Raw genomic sequence first — 22,183 nt, 5'->3', positions numbered from 1 at the left:
TTGCTACAATTGTTACAGATATTAGTATGTTTTAAAAAACTGTTTTTCAAAGATCACTAGGAAAATACAGGAAGGGTGGTTTTGGTTTTGTTTTCTAGTTCCTTTTCCAGGTGAATTCCACAATGTTTAAAATTCTAGTGAGGTCAGTTTTATTTTTTATTTTTTTTTTAATTATTTAATGTTTATTTTTGAGAGAGACAGAGACAGAATGTGAATGGGGGAGGAACATAGAGACAGGGAGACACAGAATCCAAAGCAGGTTCCATGCTCCAAGAGCTCAATGCAGAGCCGGACACGGGGCTCAAACCCACAAACCCAAAAGTGAGATCATGACTGAGCCGAAGTCAGACGCTTAACTGACTGAGCCACCCAGGAGCCCCCATGGTGAGGACAGTTTTAAAACTGAGATCTCATCTCCAACTTTAGTTGGAGTTTAAGTTCTGTATTGTATTTAACACACAATATGCTTAAACATTGATTTTGTTTTAGTATATAGCAGAAATGGCTACCATTCTGTTTATTAAAATGAGGGTATGGTATCCAATCAAGATAGTCACAAGTTCAACGTGAAAGAACCAAATAATCCAAAGATATAAAAAGCAAAACTACAATAAAGATGGTGACACTCCTTTTGTACACATCAAGAACACAGGTGACATCAGGATCTTTTCAAAGAGGTTTACATTTTACTCCCACCCAGTAAATGCTTTGGTGGCCTTAAAAGTACCATGGAATTACCTTTCTTCCTCCCACTTCAAAGAGCTTTTTAAATTTTTTTTCATTACAGTTCAAATCTGTTTCTTCCTTGGCTCATCTGTAAACCTAAACTTTATCACTTCTCTGGAGTTGCTTGTTTTCATAAGGATGTATCTCAACTTTCTCACCTGTAAGTGCAAATGGGATGTGGGGAGGATGCACATAACCAAATGCAGGTTGCAATAGCAGTCTTTGGCTCCTTATTAAAATGAGGGATGCAACTGGGGGATTCCCAAAAAACTCAGAAAACTTGGCATTGGAGGGTAGCATTAGACAGGTCTCTAGGGCAACACTGGCGTTTTCAGCCCATACCAGTAAGAGCAGCCCAGTGTAATTACAACAAATAACTGAACATGGTGGGCCTAACATAGGGGAAACAGGCTTTCTGCAGCACAACGCTGAAAGGGCAACGCAGAGCTGTAGGGCAGGAAGTCTTTGTGCAGCTGCCCCATACTCCTGCAGGTGGCTGCCGCACACTACCAGACCAGGCATCCATGGGCCGCCACCCCTAGCATTGCCCAGGCCAAGAACATGGGTACAGGGGTCTGGGGAGCCTGGGTGCCCAAACACCAAAAAACACTCATGGGGACGAGGCGAGCTTGCACATGGTGCTTCACTGCCAGTCTTGTCTATTCACTTAAGGAGGGAGGAGGGGCTGGGCTCGGCAAGCTCCCCACCCTCACCCATGTCTCTCCTCTCTGCTCCAACTGGGGACTTCCAGGCCACTTCTCCGTGTCCCCAGCACTCTGAGAAAGTGAAAGCAGCCAAGTGGGGCACTGTTTGGTAGACCATAACTTCAGCAGCTGCCCCAAAGTTCGAAAACCATTCAACCCTAAGAGCCACAAAGGCCACAATTTGTCCACTCCAGTGAGTGGCTTAGCTGGAGAGTGGGGAGGAGAGGAGGTAAAGTTCTGGCCTCCAATGTTTAAGCTTCAGCTGCAAAGAAGCCTTTCTTACCAGCTGGAAATCTCTACACCACCCCCCAAGCCATTTTTTTTAAAATGACAGATTTATTGAGCTATAATTCACATATCACAAAATTTACTTTAAATGTACAATTGAGACGTTTCTAGCATATGCTGAGCTGTACAATTATCACCACTAAGTCTAGAACATTTTCATACACCCAAAAGATACCCAAATCCATTAGCAGTCACTTTTCATTTCTCCCTCCTCCTGGAAACAAACTTACTCTCTACTTCTATGACTTTGCCTATACTGGACATTTCATAAAAGCAGGATCATGCAATATATGTTCTTTGGGGACTGGCTTTTTTCACATAGCATAATGTTTCAAGGATCATCTATGTTGTAACATGTATCATTACTTCCCTCATTTGTATTGATGAATAATACTCTATTTTGTGAATAGACACTCTGTTTACCCATTCATCAGTTGATGAACATTTAGGATATTTCCACTTTTTGGCTTTGTGAATAATGCTAAGAACCTTCAAGTGCAAGTTTCTGTGTGAATATATGCTTTCAATTCTCATGCATAAAAACCTAGGAGTGGAATTGCTGGGTCACGCAAAAACTATGTTTAACATTATAAAAACTGCCAAACTGTTTTTTCAGTTTTCAAAATTTTAGAACCCCACCAGCAATGTATGAGGGCTCTAGTTTCTCCACATCCTTAACTGTTGTCAAGGTCTGCTTTTTATTTTAGCTGTCCCAATGAATGTGAAGTAGTATCTTGGTGTGGTTTTATGTTTCCCGAATGGCTAATGACATTGTGCACCTTTGCATGCACTTACTCGCCATTTGTAGATCTTTGCAGAAATGACTATTCAAATCCTTTGCCCATTTTCTTAATAGGTTATTTGTCTTTTTGTTGTTGTTGAGTTGTAATAGTTCCTTCTATGTTCTAGATATGAATGCCTTATCAGAAACATAACTTGCAAATATTTTCTCCTAGTCCTTGAGTTGTCTTTTCACTTTCTTGATGGATACCTTCAAGTGTAAAAGTTTTGAATTAAAGTCCAATTTATTTTTTTGTCACTTGAGGTTTTGGTATCATATCTAAGAAACAACTATCTAATCCAAAAGTCATAAAGATTCACAGCTACAGTTTCTTCTGAGAGTTTTATACTTTAAGATCTTACATTTAAGTCTGTGATCCATTTTGACTTAATTATTGTATACCATCTAAAGTAGGAATCAAAATTCATTCTTTAGTATGTGCTATCTAGTTGTGCCAGCACCATTTGGTGAAAAGACTTCTTTCCCTGTTGAATTATTTTGGTACCCTTGTCAAAAATCAATTTAAGCCTGGTAAGTGTAAGATTTTATTTCTGGACTCTCCATTCTATTCCATTAATGTATATGTCTAGCCTTACACCAGTAAACTTACTGCCTTGATTATTGCAGCTTTACAGTAAACATCAAAAAAAAAAAGTGCAAGTCCTCCAATGTTATGGACTGAATTGCATTCTCCTAAATTTTATATGTGAAGCCCTAACCCCCCAATGTGACTATATTTGAAAACAGGGACTTTAAGGAGAAAATTAAAGTTAATGAAGTTGCTATGGTTTGAATTGTGTCCTCCCCCCTGAAATTCATATGTTGAAGCGCTAACTCCCCATGTGATATTATTTGCAGGTGAGGCCTTTGGGAGATAATTAGGTTTAGATGAGGTAAATGAGGGCGGGACTCTCATGATAAGATTAGTGCCTTTATAAGAAAAGACACCAGAAAGTTTGCTCACTCTGGCTCTGGCTCTCTCTCTCCTTCCCTGCTATGTCAGGACACAATGAGAAAGCAAGAAGTATTCTCACCAGAACCCAACCAAAGCTGGCATCCTGATTTCAGACTTCCAGCCCCCAGAACTATGAGGAAATAAATTTCTGTACCTTTAGCCACCCAGTCTACAGCATGTTGTTATAGCAGCTTGAGCTAAGACAGAAGTCATGAGGGTGGGGCCCTAACCTAATAGGACTGGTATTTATATAAGAGGAAGAGATACCTTGGGGTGCCTGGGTGGCTCAGTCAGTTAAGCATCCAACTCTTGATTTTGGTTCAGGTCATGATCTCACTGTCCTAAGTTCAAGGCCCACGTTGAGCTCCATGCCCAGCATGGAGCCTCCTTAAGAGTCTCTCTCTCTCCCTCCCTCTGCCCCTCTCCTGCTTTCATGCTCTCTCTCTCTCAAAAAAACAAACAAACAAAAAACCCACATAAAAATAATGAAAAAAAAAAAAGGGAAGAGATACCAGGAATGTGCATGAACAGAGGGAAAACCAGTGAGAAGGCTGCAAGCCAATGAGAGGGGTCTCACCAGAAATTCCCCCTGCCCATTCCACGATCTTGGACTTTCAGCTTCTGGAAGGGTGAGAAAATACATTTATGCTGTTTAAGCCACCCAGTCTGTAGTATTTTGTAATGGCAGCCCTAACAGACTAATTCATCTAATTTTATTCTCCTTCTTCAAGATTGTTTTGACTATTCTGGGTACCTTGCATTTCCATATGAGTTTTAGGATCTGCTTGTCAATTTCTTTAAAAAAAAAAAAGCCAGTTGGGATTTTGATAGGGATTGCACTGAATCTGCATATCAATTTGGGGAGTATTGCCAACTTAACAATATCAAGTCTTCTGATCCATGAGCATGAGACTCTTTTCACTTGTATTGTTTAATTTCTTCTCACAATATTTAGTAGCTTTCAGTGTTCATCTTAAAGTTCTTTTGTTAAATTTGTTCCCAAGTATTTTATTCTTTTTGATAGTATTATAAATGAACTATTTTTGGGGTGCCTGGGTGGCTCAGTCAGTTAAGCATCCAACTTCGGTTCAAGTCATGATCTCACAGTTCACGGGTTTGAGCCCCGTGTCGGGCTCTGTGCTGACAGCTCAAAGCCTGGAGCCTGCTTTGGATTCTATATCTCCCTCTCTCTCTGCCCCTCCCTCATTCATGCTCTCTCTCTGTCTCTCAAAAAAAAAATAAAAGTTAAAAAAAAATTTATAAATGAACTATATTTTTTTTAATTTTGGATTGTTCATTTTGAGTGTATAGAAATATATAATTGATTTTTGTATTTTGATCATATGTTCTGCAACTTGCTGAACTTATTAGTTCTAATGGGTTTTTATGGATTTCCTTAGAATTTTACATATACAAAAACATACTATCTATCAGTGGAGATAGTTTTATTTCTTCATTTTTAATTGGATGTCTTTTACTTCTTTTTTTTTTTTTTTTTTTTTTTTGCCTAATTTCCCTGGCTAGAGCCTTCAATACAATGTTGAATAGAAATGAAAAGAAAGATTGTAATTTGGCCCAGGTCATGATATCAAAGTTCATGGGTTCAAGCCCTGCCTAGGGCTCTCTGCTGTCAGTGCTGAGCCGGCTTTGGAGCCTGTTTCCCTCTCTCTGCCCCTCCCCAGCTCTCACGTGCGTGCACACACACACTCTCACTCTCTTTCTCAAAAATAAACATTAAAAAAAAAGAAAGGAAGAAAGAAATGGTAAGAAACTACATCCTTGTCTTGTTCTTGACCTGAGGTGGGAAGCATTGATCTCTTACCATTAAGTATGTTAGTTTTATTAGATCAAAGAAATTCCCTGCTAGTCCCACTTAATTTTTTTTTTTTATCATGAAAAGATGTTGGCTCTTGTCACATTTTTTCTGTATTGATTGAAATGATCATGTCATTTTTGTCCTTTATTCTACTAATATAGTGTATTACACTGACTGAAATTCATAGGTTGAATCACCTGTATAAATTCTACCTAGTCACAGCATATAATCATTTTTATATGTGGCTGGATTTGTTTTGCTAAATTGGCTTGGATTTTGGTTTGGTTTTGTTGAGCATTTTTATGTCTATAATCATAGACAAAATGAACAGAGACACAATGAACATAAAAATTGTCCAGTAGGTTTCTTGTGATGTTCTTTGTCTGGTTTTGGTTATCAAAGGAACAGTGGCCTCAATGACTGAGTTGGGAAGTATTCTCTCCTCTTCTATTTTTTGAAATACACTGTGAAGGACTGATGTTAATTCTACTGTAAACATTTGGCACAATTCACCAAAGAAGCCATCTGGACCTGAGATTTCCTTTGTAGGTAGACTTTTTTTTTATTGCTAATTCAATCTCTTTTGTTGTTATAGGTCTATTCAGATTTTTCATTTCTACTTGAGTCAGTTGCAGTGTTTTATGACTTTCTAGTCACAAGTGTGTCCATTTCATTTAGACTAATTTGTTGGCATACAATGTTCATGGTAAGAATCCTCTTCATTTTGTTTTTTTTTTTTAAATATGAAATTTATTGTCAAATTGGTTTCCATACAACACCCAGTGCTCATCCCAAAAGGTGCCCTCCTCAATACCCATCACCTACCCACCCCTCCCTCCCACCCCCCATCAACCCTCAGTTTGCTCTCAGTTTTTAAGAGTCTCTTATGTTTTGGCTCCCTCCCTCTCTAACCTTTTTTTTTTCTTCCCCTCCCCCATGGGTTCCTGTTAAGTTTCTCAGGATCCACATAAGAGTGAAAATATATGGCATCTGTCTTTCTCTGTATGACTTATTTCACTTAGCATCACACTCTCCAGTTCCATCCACGTTGCTACAAAAGGCCATATTTCATTCTTTCTCATTGCCACGTAGTATTCCATTGTGCATATAAACCACAATTTCTTTATCCATTCATCAGTTGATGGGCATTTAGGCTCTTTCCATAATTCGGCTATTGTTGAGAGTGCTGCTATAAACACATAGGGGTACAAGTGCCCCTATGCATCAGCACTCCCGTATCCCTTGGGTAAATTCCTAGCAGTACTATTGCTGGGTCATAGGGTAGATCTATTTTTAATTTTTTGAGGAACCTCCACACTGTTTTCCTGAGTGGCTGCACCAGTTTGCATTCCCACCAACAATGCAAGAGGGTTCCCGTTTCTCCACATCCTCACCAGCATCTATAGTCTCCTGATTTGTTCATTTTAGCCACTCTGACTGGGGTGAGGTCACATCTGAGTGTGGATTTGATTTGTATTTCTCTGATTAGGAGTGAGGTTGAGCATCTTTTCATGTGCCTGTTGGCATCTGGGTGTCTTCTTTAGAGAAGTGTCTATTCATGTATTCTACCCATTTCTTCACTGCATTATTTGTTTTTCGGGTGTGGAGTTTGGTAAGCTCTTTATAGATTTTGGATACTAGCCCTTTGTCTGATATGTCATTTGCAAATATCTTTTCCCATTCGGTTGGTTGCCTTTTAGTTTTGTTGGTTGTTTCTTTTGCAGTGCAGAAGCATTTTATCTTCATGAGGTCCCAATAGTTCATTTTTGCTTTTAATTCCCTTGTCTTTGGGGATGTGTCAAGTAAGAAATTGCTGCAGCTGAGGTCAGAGAGGTTTTCTCCTGCTTTCTCTTCTAGAGTTTTGATGGTTTCTTATCTCACATTCAGGTCCTTTACACATTTTGAGTTTATTTTTGTGAATGGTGTAAGAAAGTGGTCTAGTTTCAATCTTCTGCATGTTGCTGTCCAGTTCTCCCAGCACCATTTGTTAAAGAGTCTGTCTTTTTTCCATTGGATATTCTTTCCTGCTTTGTCAAAGATTAGTTGGCCATACGTGTGTGGGTCTAGTTCTGGGGTTTCTATTCCATTCCATTGGTCTATGTGTCTGTTTTTGTGCCAATACCATGCTGTCTTGATGATTATAGCTTTGTAGTAGAGGCTTAAGTCTGGGATTGTGATGCCTCCTGCTTTGGTCTTCTTCTTCAAAATTACTTTGGCTATTCAGGATCTTTTGTGGTTCCACACAAATTTTAGGATTGCTTGTTCTAGCTTCAAGAAGAATGCTGGTGCAATTTTGATTAGGATTGCATTGAATGTGTAGATTGCTTTGGGTAGTATTGACATTTTAACAATATTTATTCTTCCAATCCATGAGCACAGAATCTTTTTCCATTTCTTTATGTCTTCTTCAATTTCTTCATAAGCTTTCTATAGTTTTCAGCATACAGATCTTTTACATCTTTTGTTAGGTTTATTCCTAGATATTTTATGCTTCTTCGTGCAATTGTGAATGGGATCAGTTTCTTTATTTGTCTTTCTGTTGCTTCATTGTTAGTGTATAAGAATGCAACTGATTTCTGTACATTGATTTTGTATCCTGCGACTTTGCTGAATTCATGTATCAGTTCTAGCAGACTTTGGTGGAGTCTATCGGGTTTTCCATGTATAATATCATGTCATCTGCAAAAAGTGAAAGCTTGACTTCATCTTTGCCAATTTTGATGCCTGTGATTTCCTTTTGTTGTCTGATTGCTGATGATAGCACTTCCAACACTATGTTAAACAACAGTGGTGAGAGAGGACATCCCTGTCGTGTTCCTGATCTCAGAGGGAAAACTCTCAGTTTTTCCCCATTGAGGATGATATTAGCTGTGGGCTTTTCATAAATGGCTTTTATGATGTTTAAGTATGTTCCTTCTATCCCGACTTTCTCGAGGGTTTTTATTAAGAAAGGATGCTGAATTTTGTCAAATGTTTTCTCTGCATTGACAGGATCATATGGTTCTTATCTTTTCTTTTATTAATGTGATGTATCATGTTGATTGATTTGCGAATGTTGAACCAGCCCTGCATCCCAGGAATGAATACCACTTGATCATGGTGAATAATTCTTTTTATATGCTATTGAACTCGATTTGCTAGTATCTTATTGAGAATTTTTGCATCCATATTCATCAGAGATATTGGCCTGTAGTTCTCTTTTTTTGCTGGGTCTCTGTCTGGCTTGGAAATCAAAGTAATGCTGGCTTCATAGAATGAGTCTGAAAGTTTTCCTTCCCTTTCTATTTTTTTGGAACAGCTTGAGAAGGAGAGGTATTATCTCTGCTTTAAATGTCTGGTAGAATTCCCCAGGGAAGCCATCTGGTCCTGGACTCTTATTTGTTGGGAGATTTTTGATAAATGATTCAATTTCTTCGCTGGTTATGGGTCTGTTCAAGTTTTCTATTTCTTTCTGTTTGAGTTTTGGAAGTGTGTGGGTGCTTAGGAATTTGTCCATTTCTTCCCGGGTGTCCAGTTTGTTGGCATATAATTTTTCATAGTATTCCCTGATAATTGCTTGTATTTCTGAGGGATTGGTTGTAATAATTCTATTTTCATTCATGATTTTATCTATTTGTGTCATCTCCCTTTTCTTTTTGAGAAGCCTGGCTAGAGGTTTATCAATTTTGTTTATTTTTTCAAAAAAACCAACTCTTGGTTTCATTGATCTGCTCTACAGTTTTTTTAGATTCTATATTGTTTATTTCCGCTCTGATCTTTATTATTTCCCTTCTTCTTCTGGGTTTGGGGTGTCTTTGCTGTTCTGCTTCTATTTCCTTTAGGTGTGCTGTTAGATTTTGTATTTGGGATTTTTCTTGTTTCTTGACATAGGCCTGGATCGCAATGTATTTTCCTCTCAGGACTGCCTTCGCTGCATCCCAAAGTGTTTGGATTGTTTTATTTTCATTTTCGTTTGTTTCCATATATTTTTTAATTTCTTCTCTAATTGCCTGGTTGACCCACTCATTCTTTAGTAGTTGTTTAACCTCCATGCTTTTGGAGGTTTTCCAGACTCCAAAAAGTCTTGTGGTTGATTTCAAGCTTCATAGCATTGTGGTCTGAAAGTATGCATGGTATGATCTCAATTCTTGTATACTTATGAAGGGCTGTTTTGTGACCCAGTATGTGATCTATCTTGGAGAATGTTCCATGTGCACTCGAGAAGAAAATATACTCTGTTGCTTTGGGATTCAGAGTTCTAAATATATCTGTCAAGCCATCTGATCCAATGTATCATTCAGGGCCCTTGTTTCTTTATTGATCCTGTGTCTAGATGATCTATCCATTATTGTAAGTGGAGTATTAAAGTCCCCTGCAATTACCACATTCTTATCAATAAGGTTGCTTATGTTTGTGATTAATTCTTTTATATATTTGGGGCTCCCGTATTCGGTGCATAGACATTTATAATTGTTAGCTCTTACTGATGGATAGACCCTGTAATGGTTATATAATGCCCTTCTTCATCTCTTGTTACAGCCTTTAAAGTCTAGTTTGTCTGATACAAGTATGGCTACTCCAGCTTTCTTTTGACTTCCAGTAGCATGATAGATACTTCTCCATTCCCTCACTTTCAATCTGAAGGTGTCCTCAGGTCTAAAATGAGTCTCTTGTAGACAGCAAATAGATGGGTCTTGGTTTTTTATACATTCTGATACCCTATGTCTTTTGGTTGGAGCATTTAGTCCATTTACATTCGGTGTTATTATAGAAAGATATGGGTTTAGAGTCATTGTGATGTCTGTAGGTTTCATGCTTATAGTGAAGTCTCTGGTACTTTGTGGTCCTTGCAACAGTTCACTCACAGAATCCCCCTTAGGATCTCTTTGTAGGGCTGGTTTAGTGGTGATGAATTCCTTCAGTTTTTGTCCTTTATCTCTCCTTCTATTCTGAATGACAGACTTGCTGGAGAAAGGATTCTCGGCTGCATATTTTTTCTGTTCATCACATTGAAGATTTCCTGCCATTCCTTTCTGGCCTGCCAAGTTTCAGTAGATAGGTCTGTCACTAGTCTTATCGGTCTCCCTTTATATGTTAGAGCATGTTTATCCCTAGCTGCTTTCAGAATTTTCTCTTTATCCTTGTATTTTGCCAGTTTCACTATGATATGTCATGCAGAAGATCGATACAAGTTATGTCTAAGGGAGTTCTCTGTGCCTCTGGATTTCAATGCCTTTTTCCTTCCCCAGATCAGGGAAGTTCTCAGCTATGATTTGTTCAAGTACACCTTCAGCCCCTTTCTCTCTCTCTTCCTCTTCTGGAATTCCTATTATATGGATATTGTTATGTTTGATTGCATCACTTAATTCTCTAATTCTGCCCTCATACTCCTGGATTTTTTTATCTTGTTTTCTCAGCTTCCTCTTTTTCCATAACTTTATCTTCTAATTCACCTATTCTCTCCTCTGCCCCTTCAATCCGAGCTGTGGTCACCTCCATTTTATTATGCACCTCATTTATAGCATTTTTTAGCTCCTCCTATTTCTTAGTCCCTTGATCTCTGTAGCAATAGATTCTCTGCTGTTCTCTATAATTTTTTCAAGCCCAGCGATTAATTTTATGACTATTATTATAATTCTTGTTCCGTTATATTGCTTAAATCGTTTCTGATCAATTCGATAGCTGTCGCTACTTCCTGGAGTTTCTTTTGAGGAGAATTCTTTCGTTTCGTCATTTTGGATAGTCCCTGGGGTGGCGTGGAACTGCAGGGCACTTCCCCTGTGCTGTCTGGAGTAACTTGTGTTGGTGGACAGGGCCACAGTCAGACCCGATGTCTGTCCCCAGCCCACCACTGGGGCTACAGTCAGACTGGTGTGTACCTTATCTTCCTCTCTCCCAGGGGCAGGACTCACTGTGCAGTGGTGTGGCCCCTGTCTGGGCTACTTACACACTGCCAGCCTTGTGGTGCTGCTTTGATGGGATCTGGCGTATTAACCGGGGTGGATCCACAAGGTGCACAGGGGTGGGAGGGGCAGGCTCAGCTAGCTTTGCTGTGGGTGGTCCCCTGTAGCACCGGCCCTGCAGCACCGGGAGGGAGGCCAACCTGTCAGAGTTATGAATCCACAGAAGCACAGCGTTGGGTGTTTGCGCAGTGCACAAGCAAGTTCGGTGAACTGGTTCCCTTTGGGGTTTCGGCTGGGGGATGGGAGAGGGAGATGGCGCTGGCCAGCACCTTTGTTCCTGGTCAGCAGAGCTCTGTCTTCCAGGGCTCTACACCTCTCCCTCCTGTTGTCCTCTCACCCTCCCACTCTCTGAGCAGAGCTGTTGACTTATAACATTCCAGATGTTAAGTCCCGCTGGCCATCAGAACTCATGCAGTCCGGCCCCTCCACTTTTGCAAGCCAGACTCAGGCTCTGCCTTGCCAGGCGGGCTGCCCCTCCACCGCGCTGGCTCCCTCCCGCCAGTCCGTGTAGCGCGCACCGCCTCTCCGCCCTTCCTACCCTCTTCCGTGGGCCTCTTGTCTATGCTTGGCTCCAGAGAGTCCATTCTGCTAGTCTTCTGGTGGTTTTCTGGGTTATTTAGGCAGGTATGGATGGAATCTAAGTGATCAGCAGGACGAGGTGAGCCCAGCGTCCTCCTACGCCGCCATCTTCCTGAATCCTCTTCATTTTGTAGGGTCAGTAGTAATGTTTCCAGTTTCACTTCTGAATTTAATAATTTTAATATTTTTTTCTTGTTCAGTCTAGCTAAAAATTGTCAACTTTATTGATCTTTTCAAAGAAAAATCTTTGGTTCTGTTGATCATCTTTTTGAAATCTCTTTTTCATTCACTTCTGTTCTAATGTTTAGTACTTCCTTACTTCTATTTCCTTTAAGTTTAGTGTGTTTTCTTTACTCTAATTTCTTAAGGTGAAAAGTTAGGTTATTCATTTGAAATCATTCTTCTTTTATAATATAGATATTTATAGTTATAATATCCCCCTTTTAGCACTGCTTTAACTGTACCTCATGAGTTCTAGTATGTTGTCTTTTTGTTTTCATTTAACTCAAACTATGTTCTAATTTATCTTGTGAATTCTTCTTGGACTCTGGTTATTTAGGAATTTTCTATTTAATACCCACTTTTTATGAATTTCCCAAACATCTGTTATTGAGTTCTAATTTCATTCCATTGTGGTCCACTGTATTATTTCAACACTCTTGAATTACTAAGGTTTCTTTTATGGTCTAGCATATTGTCTGTCCTGGTGAATGTTCCATGTATACTTGAGAAGGATGTGTATTCTGTTTTGAGTGGACTGTCCCTTAGATGTCTTTTAGTTCTAGTTAGTTTATAGTTTTGTTCAAGTCTTCTGTTTCCTTGTTGATCTCCTTGGTTGTTCTACACATAATTGAAAGTGGGGTGTTGAAATCTCCAACTATTATTGTTGAATTGTCTGTTTCCCCCTTCAATTCTGCCAGGTTTGTTTCATGTATTTTAGGGCTCTGTTATTAGGTGTATATAAGTTTATAAATTGTTATGGATTGACTCTTTTAGTATTATAAAATATTATTCCTTGTCTCTATTAATTTTTGTTTTACAGTCTATTTTGTTTGATACTACCGCAGTCACTTCAACTTTCTTTTGGTTACTATTTGTATGGTATATTTTGTTTTCATCCTTTTATTGTCCATCTGTTTGTATCTTTAAATCTAACATATTTCATATAGATAGCATATAGTTGGATCAAGTTTTTTTTTCATTCTTTCTGCCTACCTCTGCCTTCTGATTAAAGTGCTTAATCTTTTATGTTTAATGATTTAATGGCTATGTTTAATAGCCATTTTGCTATTTTTTTCTATGTGTCTTATATCTTGTTAGTCCCTCTATTCTTCCATTACTGCCTTCTTATGTGTGAAATAGATCTAGTGTACCATTTTAATTCCCTTGATATTTCTTTTACTATATTTTTAAAGCTATTTTCTTGGTGGTTACCCTGAGGATTTGCAGTAGTCCCTCCCCCCTTATCTACAAGTTCAGTTTCCCCAGTTTTAGTTACCCAAAGTCAATCACAGGAAGTAGACTGTCCTCCTTCTGACATACCATCAGAATAAGTAGCACAACAATACATCACAATGCTATGTCATTCGCCCCACTTCATTTCATCATGCAGTCATTTGATAATCTCATATCATCAAGAAGAAAGATGAGTATAGCATAATAAGGTATTTTAAGAGAAAGAAAGATACCACATTCACATAACTTCTATTATAGTATATTGTTAAAATTATTCTATGTAGCTATTTTTATTAATCTCTTACCATGCCTAATTTACAAATTAAATTTTATCATAGGTATGCACATATAGGAAAAAACATAACATATATATTAGTTTCAGTACTGTCTGCAGTTTCAGGCATCCACTGTGGGTCTTGGACCATATCCCCTATAGATAAAGGGGAGACTACTATACAATCAACATCTTAACATAACTATGGATTCTATTTTGCTTCGAGTTTCTTCTTGGAATTTCAATAGTCTAGTCAAAATTAACTCCAAAAACATAAAAAGGAACTTTCAACTCACAAACACTGTTGAGGTACACATTGGGATGTTGCCATTATAATAAGTACCTGCCTCTGGTATGAACACTTACCTTGTCTAATAGTACATTCTGCCACAACCTAAAGATACTGAGGTAACTTCTGTCTCTGGCACCAAAAGATGTAAAGAAAAACTGCAAAGAAAAACAGAACAATGATTTTAGTGTCATTAAAAAAAAGTGGGAAGGAGTGTCATGAGGATCTGTTGGCACTTGCTATGGTGAAAGCAAACTAATATGACACCATTACCTACTTTATATTTAAAAAAATTTTTTTAATGATTATTTTTGAGAGAGAGAGAGAGAGAGAGAGAGAGAGAGTGTGGGAGCGGGGAAGGGACAGAGAGAGGGGGAGACACAGAATTCAAAGCAGGCTCCAAGCTCTGAGCTGTCAGCACAGAGCCCAATGTAGGGCTTGAACGCATGATCCATGAGATAATGACCTGAGCCGAGTTGGATGCTTAATCGACTGAGCCACCCACGTGCCCCTATATATTACTTTTGTTTCACTCTTTGCTAAAACAGAAGAAAAACAGGTAACTGGTACATGAACGAGGTATCTTTAAAAATTGTATCTTACAGGAAGTACAATTTTATCAATATTTACTCAGGAAAGGAGCTTGAAATAGGTAGATATTGATGTACATGTAATTTAACTATTAAAATAATCTTCTTAAAATTTTTTTTTACATTTATTTATTTATTTTGAGAGAGACGACACATCGTGCAAGCAGGGGAGGGACGGGGCGGGGGGGAGAGAGAGAGAAAGAGAGAGAGAGAGAGAGAGAGAGAGAGAGAGAGAGAGAGAGAATCCCAAGCAGGCTCCGCACCACCACCATGGAGGCTGATGTGGGGCTCAAACCCACAACCAGTGAGATCATGACCAGATCTGAGATCAAGAGGCAGATACCTAATCAACTGAGCCACCCAGGTGCCCTATTTTAAAGATCTTAATTTCAAATAATATCATCTTTCATAGTCTTCTGAAAAATCCAGAAATAGTTAACTTCTACTAATTATATATATATAACACTCCCATGTTAAAACTTAACTTTGGTTTGAATGCTATAGAAAAAAATAGCATGTTTCAATCTTTAATTCTATGTTTGGTTTTAGCTCTATCTCTTCCTCTGCATTTAATTGATTTTGCAAAGTCACGTTTTGAAATAGGCTTTTATGAGAAAATCTGACAAGTGACAGCACTAACGACAGTCTCTCAGTGTATCATCTCTTCCGACCCCATAGTTAGTGACTTTTCATGACTGAAAAGGGATGAGATTTTTAGGGATGAGAAAGCTCAGTTGTTGTTTGATTTGTTAAATAACATGTCAAACAAATAATGTTTTGGGTGTTTATACTTTTCATAGAAAGATTTTAAAGTGCTATTTTCTAGTTAGTAAATTGAAATGTTGCTATATATATACTCCATAAAGGAAAATTTTTCATAACAAGCATATATCTAGATTTTCCAAATATGATTACATACATAATATGTAACTTAACGATGACTACTTACTATCCTCTATCTCATTTTCTTAGACCCAAATCATTTTTTTTTTGTATTTTTTGTATTGTAATAATCTTGCAACCTTTTTGTTCAGGTATATAGATAAGAAAAACCTCCTCATCTCTCTTTCACCACTGTCTTATGCTTACTAATTCCCACGTCTTAAACTAAATAACTTATAATCTACTTTATCCACTCATGCATACAATCTACCACTTAGTTCTACAGGTCTTAGTTCCTTGGGTCACTTTTCTTTTCCTTAGTTTCCTCATCTGCAAAATGGGAATAACTATAGTAGCAAACTTTTGTAAAAATTAAATGAGAAAATATATGTAAAGAACTTAACACAGTGTCTTAGAACAAATATATTCAGCAAATGCCAGTTGCTATTAAAATTAAAATGCTTGACCCTGAAATTTCACCAAATATGTGAGGAAAAGTCATACATGAGCTCTAGAAGGCATGGTCAGGCTGTTCACTGCAGCACTGGTGGGTAATAACAAAATATTGGAAATGAACTAACATTAGAACAAGGAAACCATGGTAAATTCATTCTATGAAATACTACACAGCACATGTATAAACAGAAATAGCTCTATCTGTATGTGCTAACCTGTAACTCCAAAAACTGTTAAGCTCTTTTTAAGAAAGGAAAACTGAAAAACAACATGTATAAGATAGAATTTGCTTTTAAAAACAAAGCAGAGGAGAAGCCAAGATGGCAGAACAGCATGGAAATTTTTTCTGCATCTCGCTTCCATGATATACAGCAAGATCAACATTAAACTATCCTGCAAACCTAGAAAACTGATATGAGGATTAACACAACAATCTGCACAACCTGAACCACAGAACTCAGCAGGTACACAGCATGGAGAGGTAAACTGGGGAAGAGAGAAGCTGCGGAGGGCAGGGATCTGTTTTTGCTTGCAGAGAGAGGACAGAGATGGGAGGAGAGTATGGGAAAAGCACCCCCCGCCAAAAGCAGCTGGAAAGAAAGTGGAAACATGGAAACAGCCTCAGGGATTGAACTATAAAGGGCGAAAGAGGAGGGTTTAAATTGCATTAAGACTCTACAAACAGGGGGAGCACAGAGTCTGAAACTCCACAGCTCAATACCTGGTGGTGCTCTGGTGGGAAAGGCGAATCCCCAGGAGCAGAGTGGACTGCAGGAGATCCTCAGGTCACACAGGGAGAAGTGGTCCCACTACTCGAAGGACATTTGGTAGAGGCTGTGCGACCACCCAGTCCCAGCAGACCCCAGGGAACGACCACATTCACTGGTGCCAGAACAAGGTCGTTAAGGGTGAAGCCTGGTGCCAGACATGTGTTGTGATTTTCCACAATCCCTAGAATGCTGCTGCTACACGATTGCGTGAACTTTTTCTGGGGCGGATTGGCACCCAGCAGCAGTCGATGGGCATCAGCAGCAGCATGGACCTGCGAACATTTCTGGATGTGGATGACACCTGGCCATTGCTCGGTGAGACCCTCTCCCAGAGGATCTGAGAGGGTTAAAGCTGCAGTCCCTCAGAAGTGAGGGGTCGGGAAACAGAGCCACATCTGAGATAAAACTCAGGAGGGAGGTGCCTCCTGGCAACCTGATGGCTTGGACACAGACAGTGTAAAAGCAGGAAGTGGACAGAAGCCGGGGACAAAAGACAGGTGCACAATTACTGGTCGGGGAGAGCACATAGTTCCGATACTAGAGACTGGTAGCTGGGTGACACCATTTTCACCCCTCCTGCGCATGCGCATACACACCTACAAGCGCCACAACAATCCACCCCCAGTAAGCTAAGTGGTGCCATCTAGTGGAGAATGGAGCCATTACACTAAGCCCAGACCAACTGGGCCAACCTCGCTCTTTAGGATCACCACAAATCTCTCCGCCTGCTTAGTTTATGGACTATAAAGTACTTCATACTTTGACTTCTAGGAGAAAACACGTAATTTCAATTGTATTTCAGTCTGTTTGCTGCTCCATCTATTCAATTGTCTTTTTTTCTTTCTTTTTCATTTCTTTTCTTTTTCTTGAATACAGAAAGAGAAAAAATTTTTATTTTCAATTTTTATTAAAATATTATTTTTTATACTATATTTTTTACTTTTTTGTAAATTTTTCAAATTCTATTTTACTTCCATCATTTCATTTTATTCTATTTCACTGTATTCATTTTCTCAAATTTTCAAAAGTTTTCCTTTTTTTTTTTCTTTTTTTATTTTCTTTACTTTTTATCTTTTTTCCCCTTTTTCTCTAATCTATCAAGCTCCTTTCAATTACCAGACAAAACATACCAGTATCTAGCATCATTTATTTGATTTGTGTGTTTATGTTGCTTTTAATGTTTCCATTTTATTTTTTTTCACCTTATTAATTCATTTTCTTCCTTCAAAATGATGAAACAAAGGCATTTGCCCCAAAAGAGCAGGAAGAAACAACAGCCAAGGACTTAATCAACAGAGATACAAGCAAGATGTCTGAAGCAGAATTCAGAATCACGATACTAAGAATACTAGCTGGGGTCGAAAATAGATTATAATCCCTTTCTGTGGAGATAAGAGAAGTAAAAGCTAGTCAGAATAAAATAAAAATGTTATAATTGAGCTGCAATCTCAAATGAATGCCATGGCAGCAATGATGGATGAGGCAGACCAGTGAATCAGCGATATAGAGGACAAATGTATGGAGAGTAATGAAGCAGAAAAAAAGAGGGAGACTAAGGTAAAAGAGCACAATTTAAGAATTAGATAAATCAGTGACTCACTAAAAAGGAACAACATCAGAATCACAGGGGGTCCCAGAAGATGAAGAGAGAGAAAAAGGAGTAGAGGGTTAGGTGAGCAAATCATAGCAGAAAACTTTTCTAACCTGGGGAAAGACACAGACATCAAAATCCAGGAAGCACAGAGGACTCCCATAAAATTCAACAAAACCAACCATCAACAAGGCATATCATAGTCAAATTCACAAAATACTCAGGCGAGGAAAGAATCATGAGAGCAGCAAGGGAAAAAAAGTCCTTAATCTACAAGGGAAGACAGATCAGGTTTGCAGCAGACCTATCCACAGAAACTTGGCAGGCCAGAAAGGAGTGGCAGGATATCTTCAATGTGCTGAATTGGAAAAATATGCAGTCAAGAATTCTTTATCCAGCAAGGTTGTCATTCAAAATAGAAGGAGAGATTAAAAGTTTCCCAGACAAACAAAAATTAAAGGAGTTCATGACCACTAAACCAGCCCTGCAAGAAGTTTCAAGGGGGACTCTCTGAGGAGAGAAAAGACAGAAAAAAAAATACCAAAAGCAACGAAGACTAGAAAGGACCAGAGAACACCACCAGAAACTCCCAACTCTACAAGAAACATAATGGCAATAAATTCATATTTTTCAATACTCACTCTAAACATCAATGGACTAAATGCTCCAATCAAAAGACATAGGGTAATGGAATGGATAAGAAAACAAGATCTATCTATGTGCTGTTTACAAGAGACCCACTTTAGACCTAAAGACACCTTCAGATTGAAAGTAAGGAGATGGAGAACCATCTATCGTGCTAATGTCGCCAAAAGAAAGCCAGAGTAGCCATACTTATATCAGACAATCTACACTTTAAAATAAAGACTGTAACATGAGATGAAGAAGGGCATTATATCATAATTAAGGGGTCTATCCACCAAGAAGACTTAACAATTGTAAACATTTATGCTCCAAATGTTAAGCACCCAAATATATACGTCAATTAATCACAAACATAAAGAAACTCACTGATAATAATACCATAATAGTAGGGGACTTCAACACCCCACTTACAACAATGGACAGATCATCTAAACAGAAAATCAACAAGGAAACAATGGCTTTGAATGACACACTGGACCAGATGGACTTAACAGATATATTCAGAAAATTTCATCTAAAGCAGCAGAATACACATCCTTCTCCAGTCCACATGGAACATTCTCCAGAACAGATCACACACTGGGACACAAATCAGCCCTCAACAAATACAAAAAGATCGAGATCATACCATGCATATTTTCAGACCACAATGCTATGAAATTTGAAATAAACCACAAGAAAAAATGTGGAAAGATAAGAAATACTTGGAGACTACAGAACATCCTACTAAAGAATGAAAGGGCTAGCCAAGAAGTTAAAGACGAAATTAAAAAGTACATGGAAGCCGATGAAAATGATAACACCACGGCCCAAAACCAAAGGTGATCATAAGAGGGAAGTATACAGCAATTCAGGTCTTCCTAAAGAAGAAAGATAGGTCTCAGATACACAATCTAACCTTACACCTTAAAGAGCTAGAAAAAGAACAGCAAATAAAACCCAAAACCAGCAGAAGACAGAAAATAATAAAGATTAGAGCAGAAATCAATGCTATTAAAACCAAAAGAAGCAGACAAACGAAAAAACAAACAAAACAAAACAGTAGAACAGATCAATGAAACCAAAAGCTGGTTCTTTGAAAGAGTTAACAAACTTGATAAACCCCCAGCCAGTTTGATCAAACAGAAAACGGAAAGGACCCAAATAAATAAAATCAAGAATGAAAGAGTAGAGATCACAACCAACACAGCAGAAATAAAACAAGAGAATATTATGAGCAATTACATGCCAATAAAATGGGCAATCTGGAAGAAATGGACAAATTCCTAGAAACATATAAACTACCAAAACTGAAACAGGAAGAAATAGAAAATTTGAACAGACCCATAACCAGTAAAGAAATCGAATTAGTAATCAAACTCTGCCAAAAAACAAGAGTCCAGAGCCAGATGGCTTTCCAGGGGAATTCTACCAAACATTTAAGGAAGAGTTAATGCCTATTCTCTTGAAGCTGTTCAAAAAAATAGAAATGGAAGGAAAACCTCCAAACTCTTTCTATGAAGCCAGAATTACCTTGATTCCAAAACCAGACAGAGCCCCACTAAAAAGAACTACAGACCAATTTCCCTGATGAACAGATGCAAAAATCCTCAACAAAATATTAGCCAACTGGATCCAACAATACATTAAGAAAATTATTCACCATGACCAAGTGGGATTTACATCTGGGATGCAGGGCTGGTTCAATATCCACAAAACAAACAATGTGATTCATCATATCAATAAAAGGAAGGACAAGAACCATATAATCCTCTCAATAGATGCAGAGAAAGCATTTGACAAAATACAACATCCTTTCTAAAAAAAACCCTTATGAAAGTAGGGATAGAGGATCATACCTTGAGATCATAAATGCCATATATGTAAGACCCAACACTAATATCATCCTCAATGGGGAAAAACTGAGAGCTTTCCCCCTAAGATCAGGAATAAGATAGGGATGTCCACTCTCACCACTGTTATTCAACATAGTATTGGAAGTCTTAGCCTCAGCAATCAGACAACACAAAAAAATAAAAGGCATCCAAATCAGCCAAGAGGAGGTCAAACTTTCACTCTTCACAGATAACATGATACTCTATATGGAAAACCCTAAAGATTCCACCAAAAAACTGCTAGAACTGATCCATGAATTCAGCAAAGTTGCAGGATATAAAATCAATGCACAGAAAGTGGTTGCATTCTTACACACCAATAATGAGGCAACAGAAAGAGAAATCAAGGAATCAATCCCATTTATAATTGCACCAAAAAACATAAAATACCTGGGAGTAAATCAAACCAAAGAGGTGAAAAATCGATACACTGAAAACTATAGAAAGCTTATGAAAGAAATTGAAGAAGACACAAAAAAAAAATGGAAAAACATTCCATGCTCCTGGATAGAAAAAACATTTATTGTTAAAATGTCAATACTATCCAAAGCAATCTATATTATCCAATGCAATCCCTATCAAAATAACACCAGCATTCTTCACAGAGCTAGAACAAACGATCCTAAAATTTGTATGGAACCAGAAAAGACCCCGAATAGCCAAAGCAATCTTGAAAAAGAAAACCAAAGCAGGAAGCATCACAATCCCAAACTTCAAGCTGTATTACAAATTTGTAATCATCAAGACAGTATGATTCTGGCACAAAAACAGACACTCAGATCAATGGAACAGAATAGAGAGAACCCAGAAATGGACCCACAAACATATGGCCAACTAATCTTTGACAAAGCAGGAAAGAATATCCAATGGAATAAGGACAGTCTCTTCAGCAAGCGGTGCTGGGAAAACTGGACAGTGACAGGCAGAAAAATGAACCTGGACCACTTTCTTACACCATACACAAAAATAAACTCAAAATGGATGAAAGACCTAAATGTAAGACAGGAAGACTTCAAAACTCTCCAGAAGAAAGCAGGCAAAAACCTCTTTGACCTTGGCCACAGCAACTTCTTACTCAACACGTCTCCAGAGGCAAGGGAAACAAAAGCAAAAATGAACTACTGGGACCTCATCAAAATAAAAAGTTTCTGCACAGCAAAGGAAACAATCAGCAAAACTAAAAGGCAACTGATGGAAAGGGAGAAGATATTTGCAAATGACCTATCAGATAAAGGGTTAGTATCCAAAATCTATAAAGAACTTATCAAACCCAACACCCAAAAAACAAATAATCTAGTGAAGAAATGGGCAAAAGACATGAATACACACTTCTCCAAAGAAGACATCCAAATGGCCAACCGACACATGAAAAAATGCTTAACATCACTCATCATCAGGGAAATACAAATCAAAACCACAAGTAGATACCACCTGACACCTGTCAGAATGGCTAACATTAACAACTCAGGCAACAACAGATGCTGGCAAGCATGTGGAGAAAGAGGATCTCTTTTGCACTGCTGGTGGGAATGCAAACTGGTGCAGTCACTCTGGAAAACAGCATGG

The 22,183-nt window shown here is 38.4% G+C and overlaps 1 protein-coding gene across 1 annotated transcript in view; it reads right to left on the bottom strand.

Moving 5' to 3' along the window:
* The window catches only part of GRAMD1C (GRAM domain containing 1C), a 102,466-nt gene that overhangs the window by 46,461 nt on the left and 33,822 nt on the right, over positions 1-22,183 (bottom strand). Inside the window, exon 6 of the mRNA XM_042957190.1 lies at positions 13,887-13,967. Within this exon, the coding sequence (XP_042813124.1) occupies positions 13,887-13,967 (81 nt within the window). The remainder of the gene's footprint in view (positions 1-13,886; positions 13,968-22,183) is intronic.

Source organism: Panthera tigris, chromosome C2 (genome assembly GCF_018350195.1).
Source record: "Panthera tigris isolate Pti1 chromosome C2, P.tigris_Pti1_mat1.1, whole genome shotgun sequence".
Classification (NCBI taxonomy): Eukaryota; Metazoa; Chordata; class Mammalia; order Carnivora; family Felidae; genus Panthera; species Panthera tigris.
Note: the sequence above shows the minus strand (reverse complement) of the source record. Positions and strands in the feature narration are given on the sequence as shown.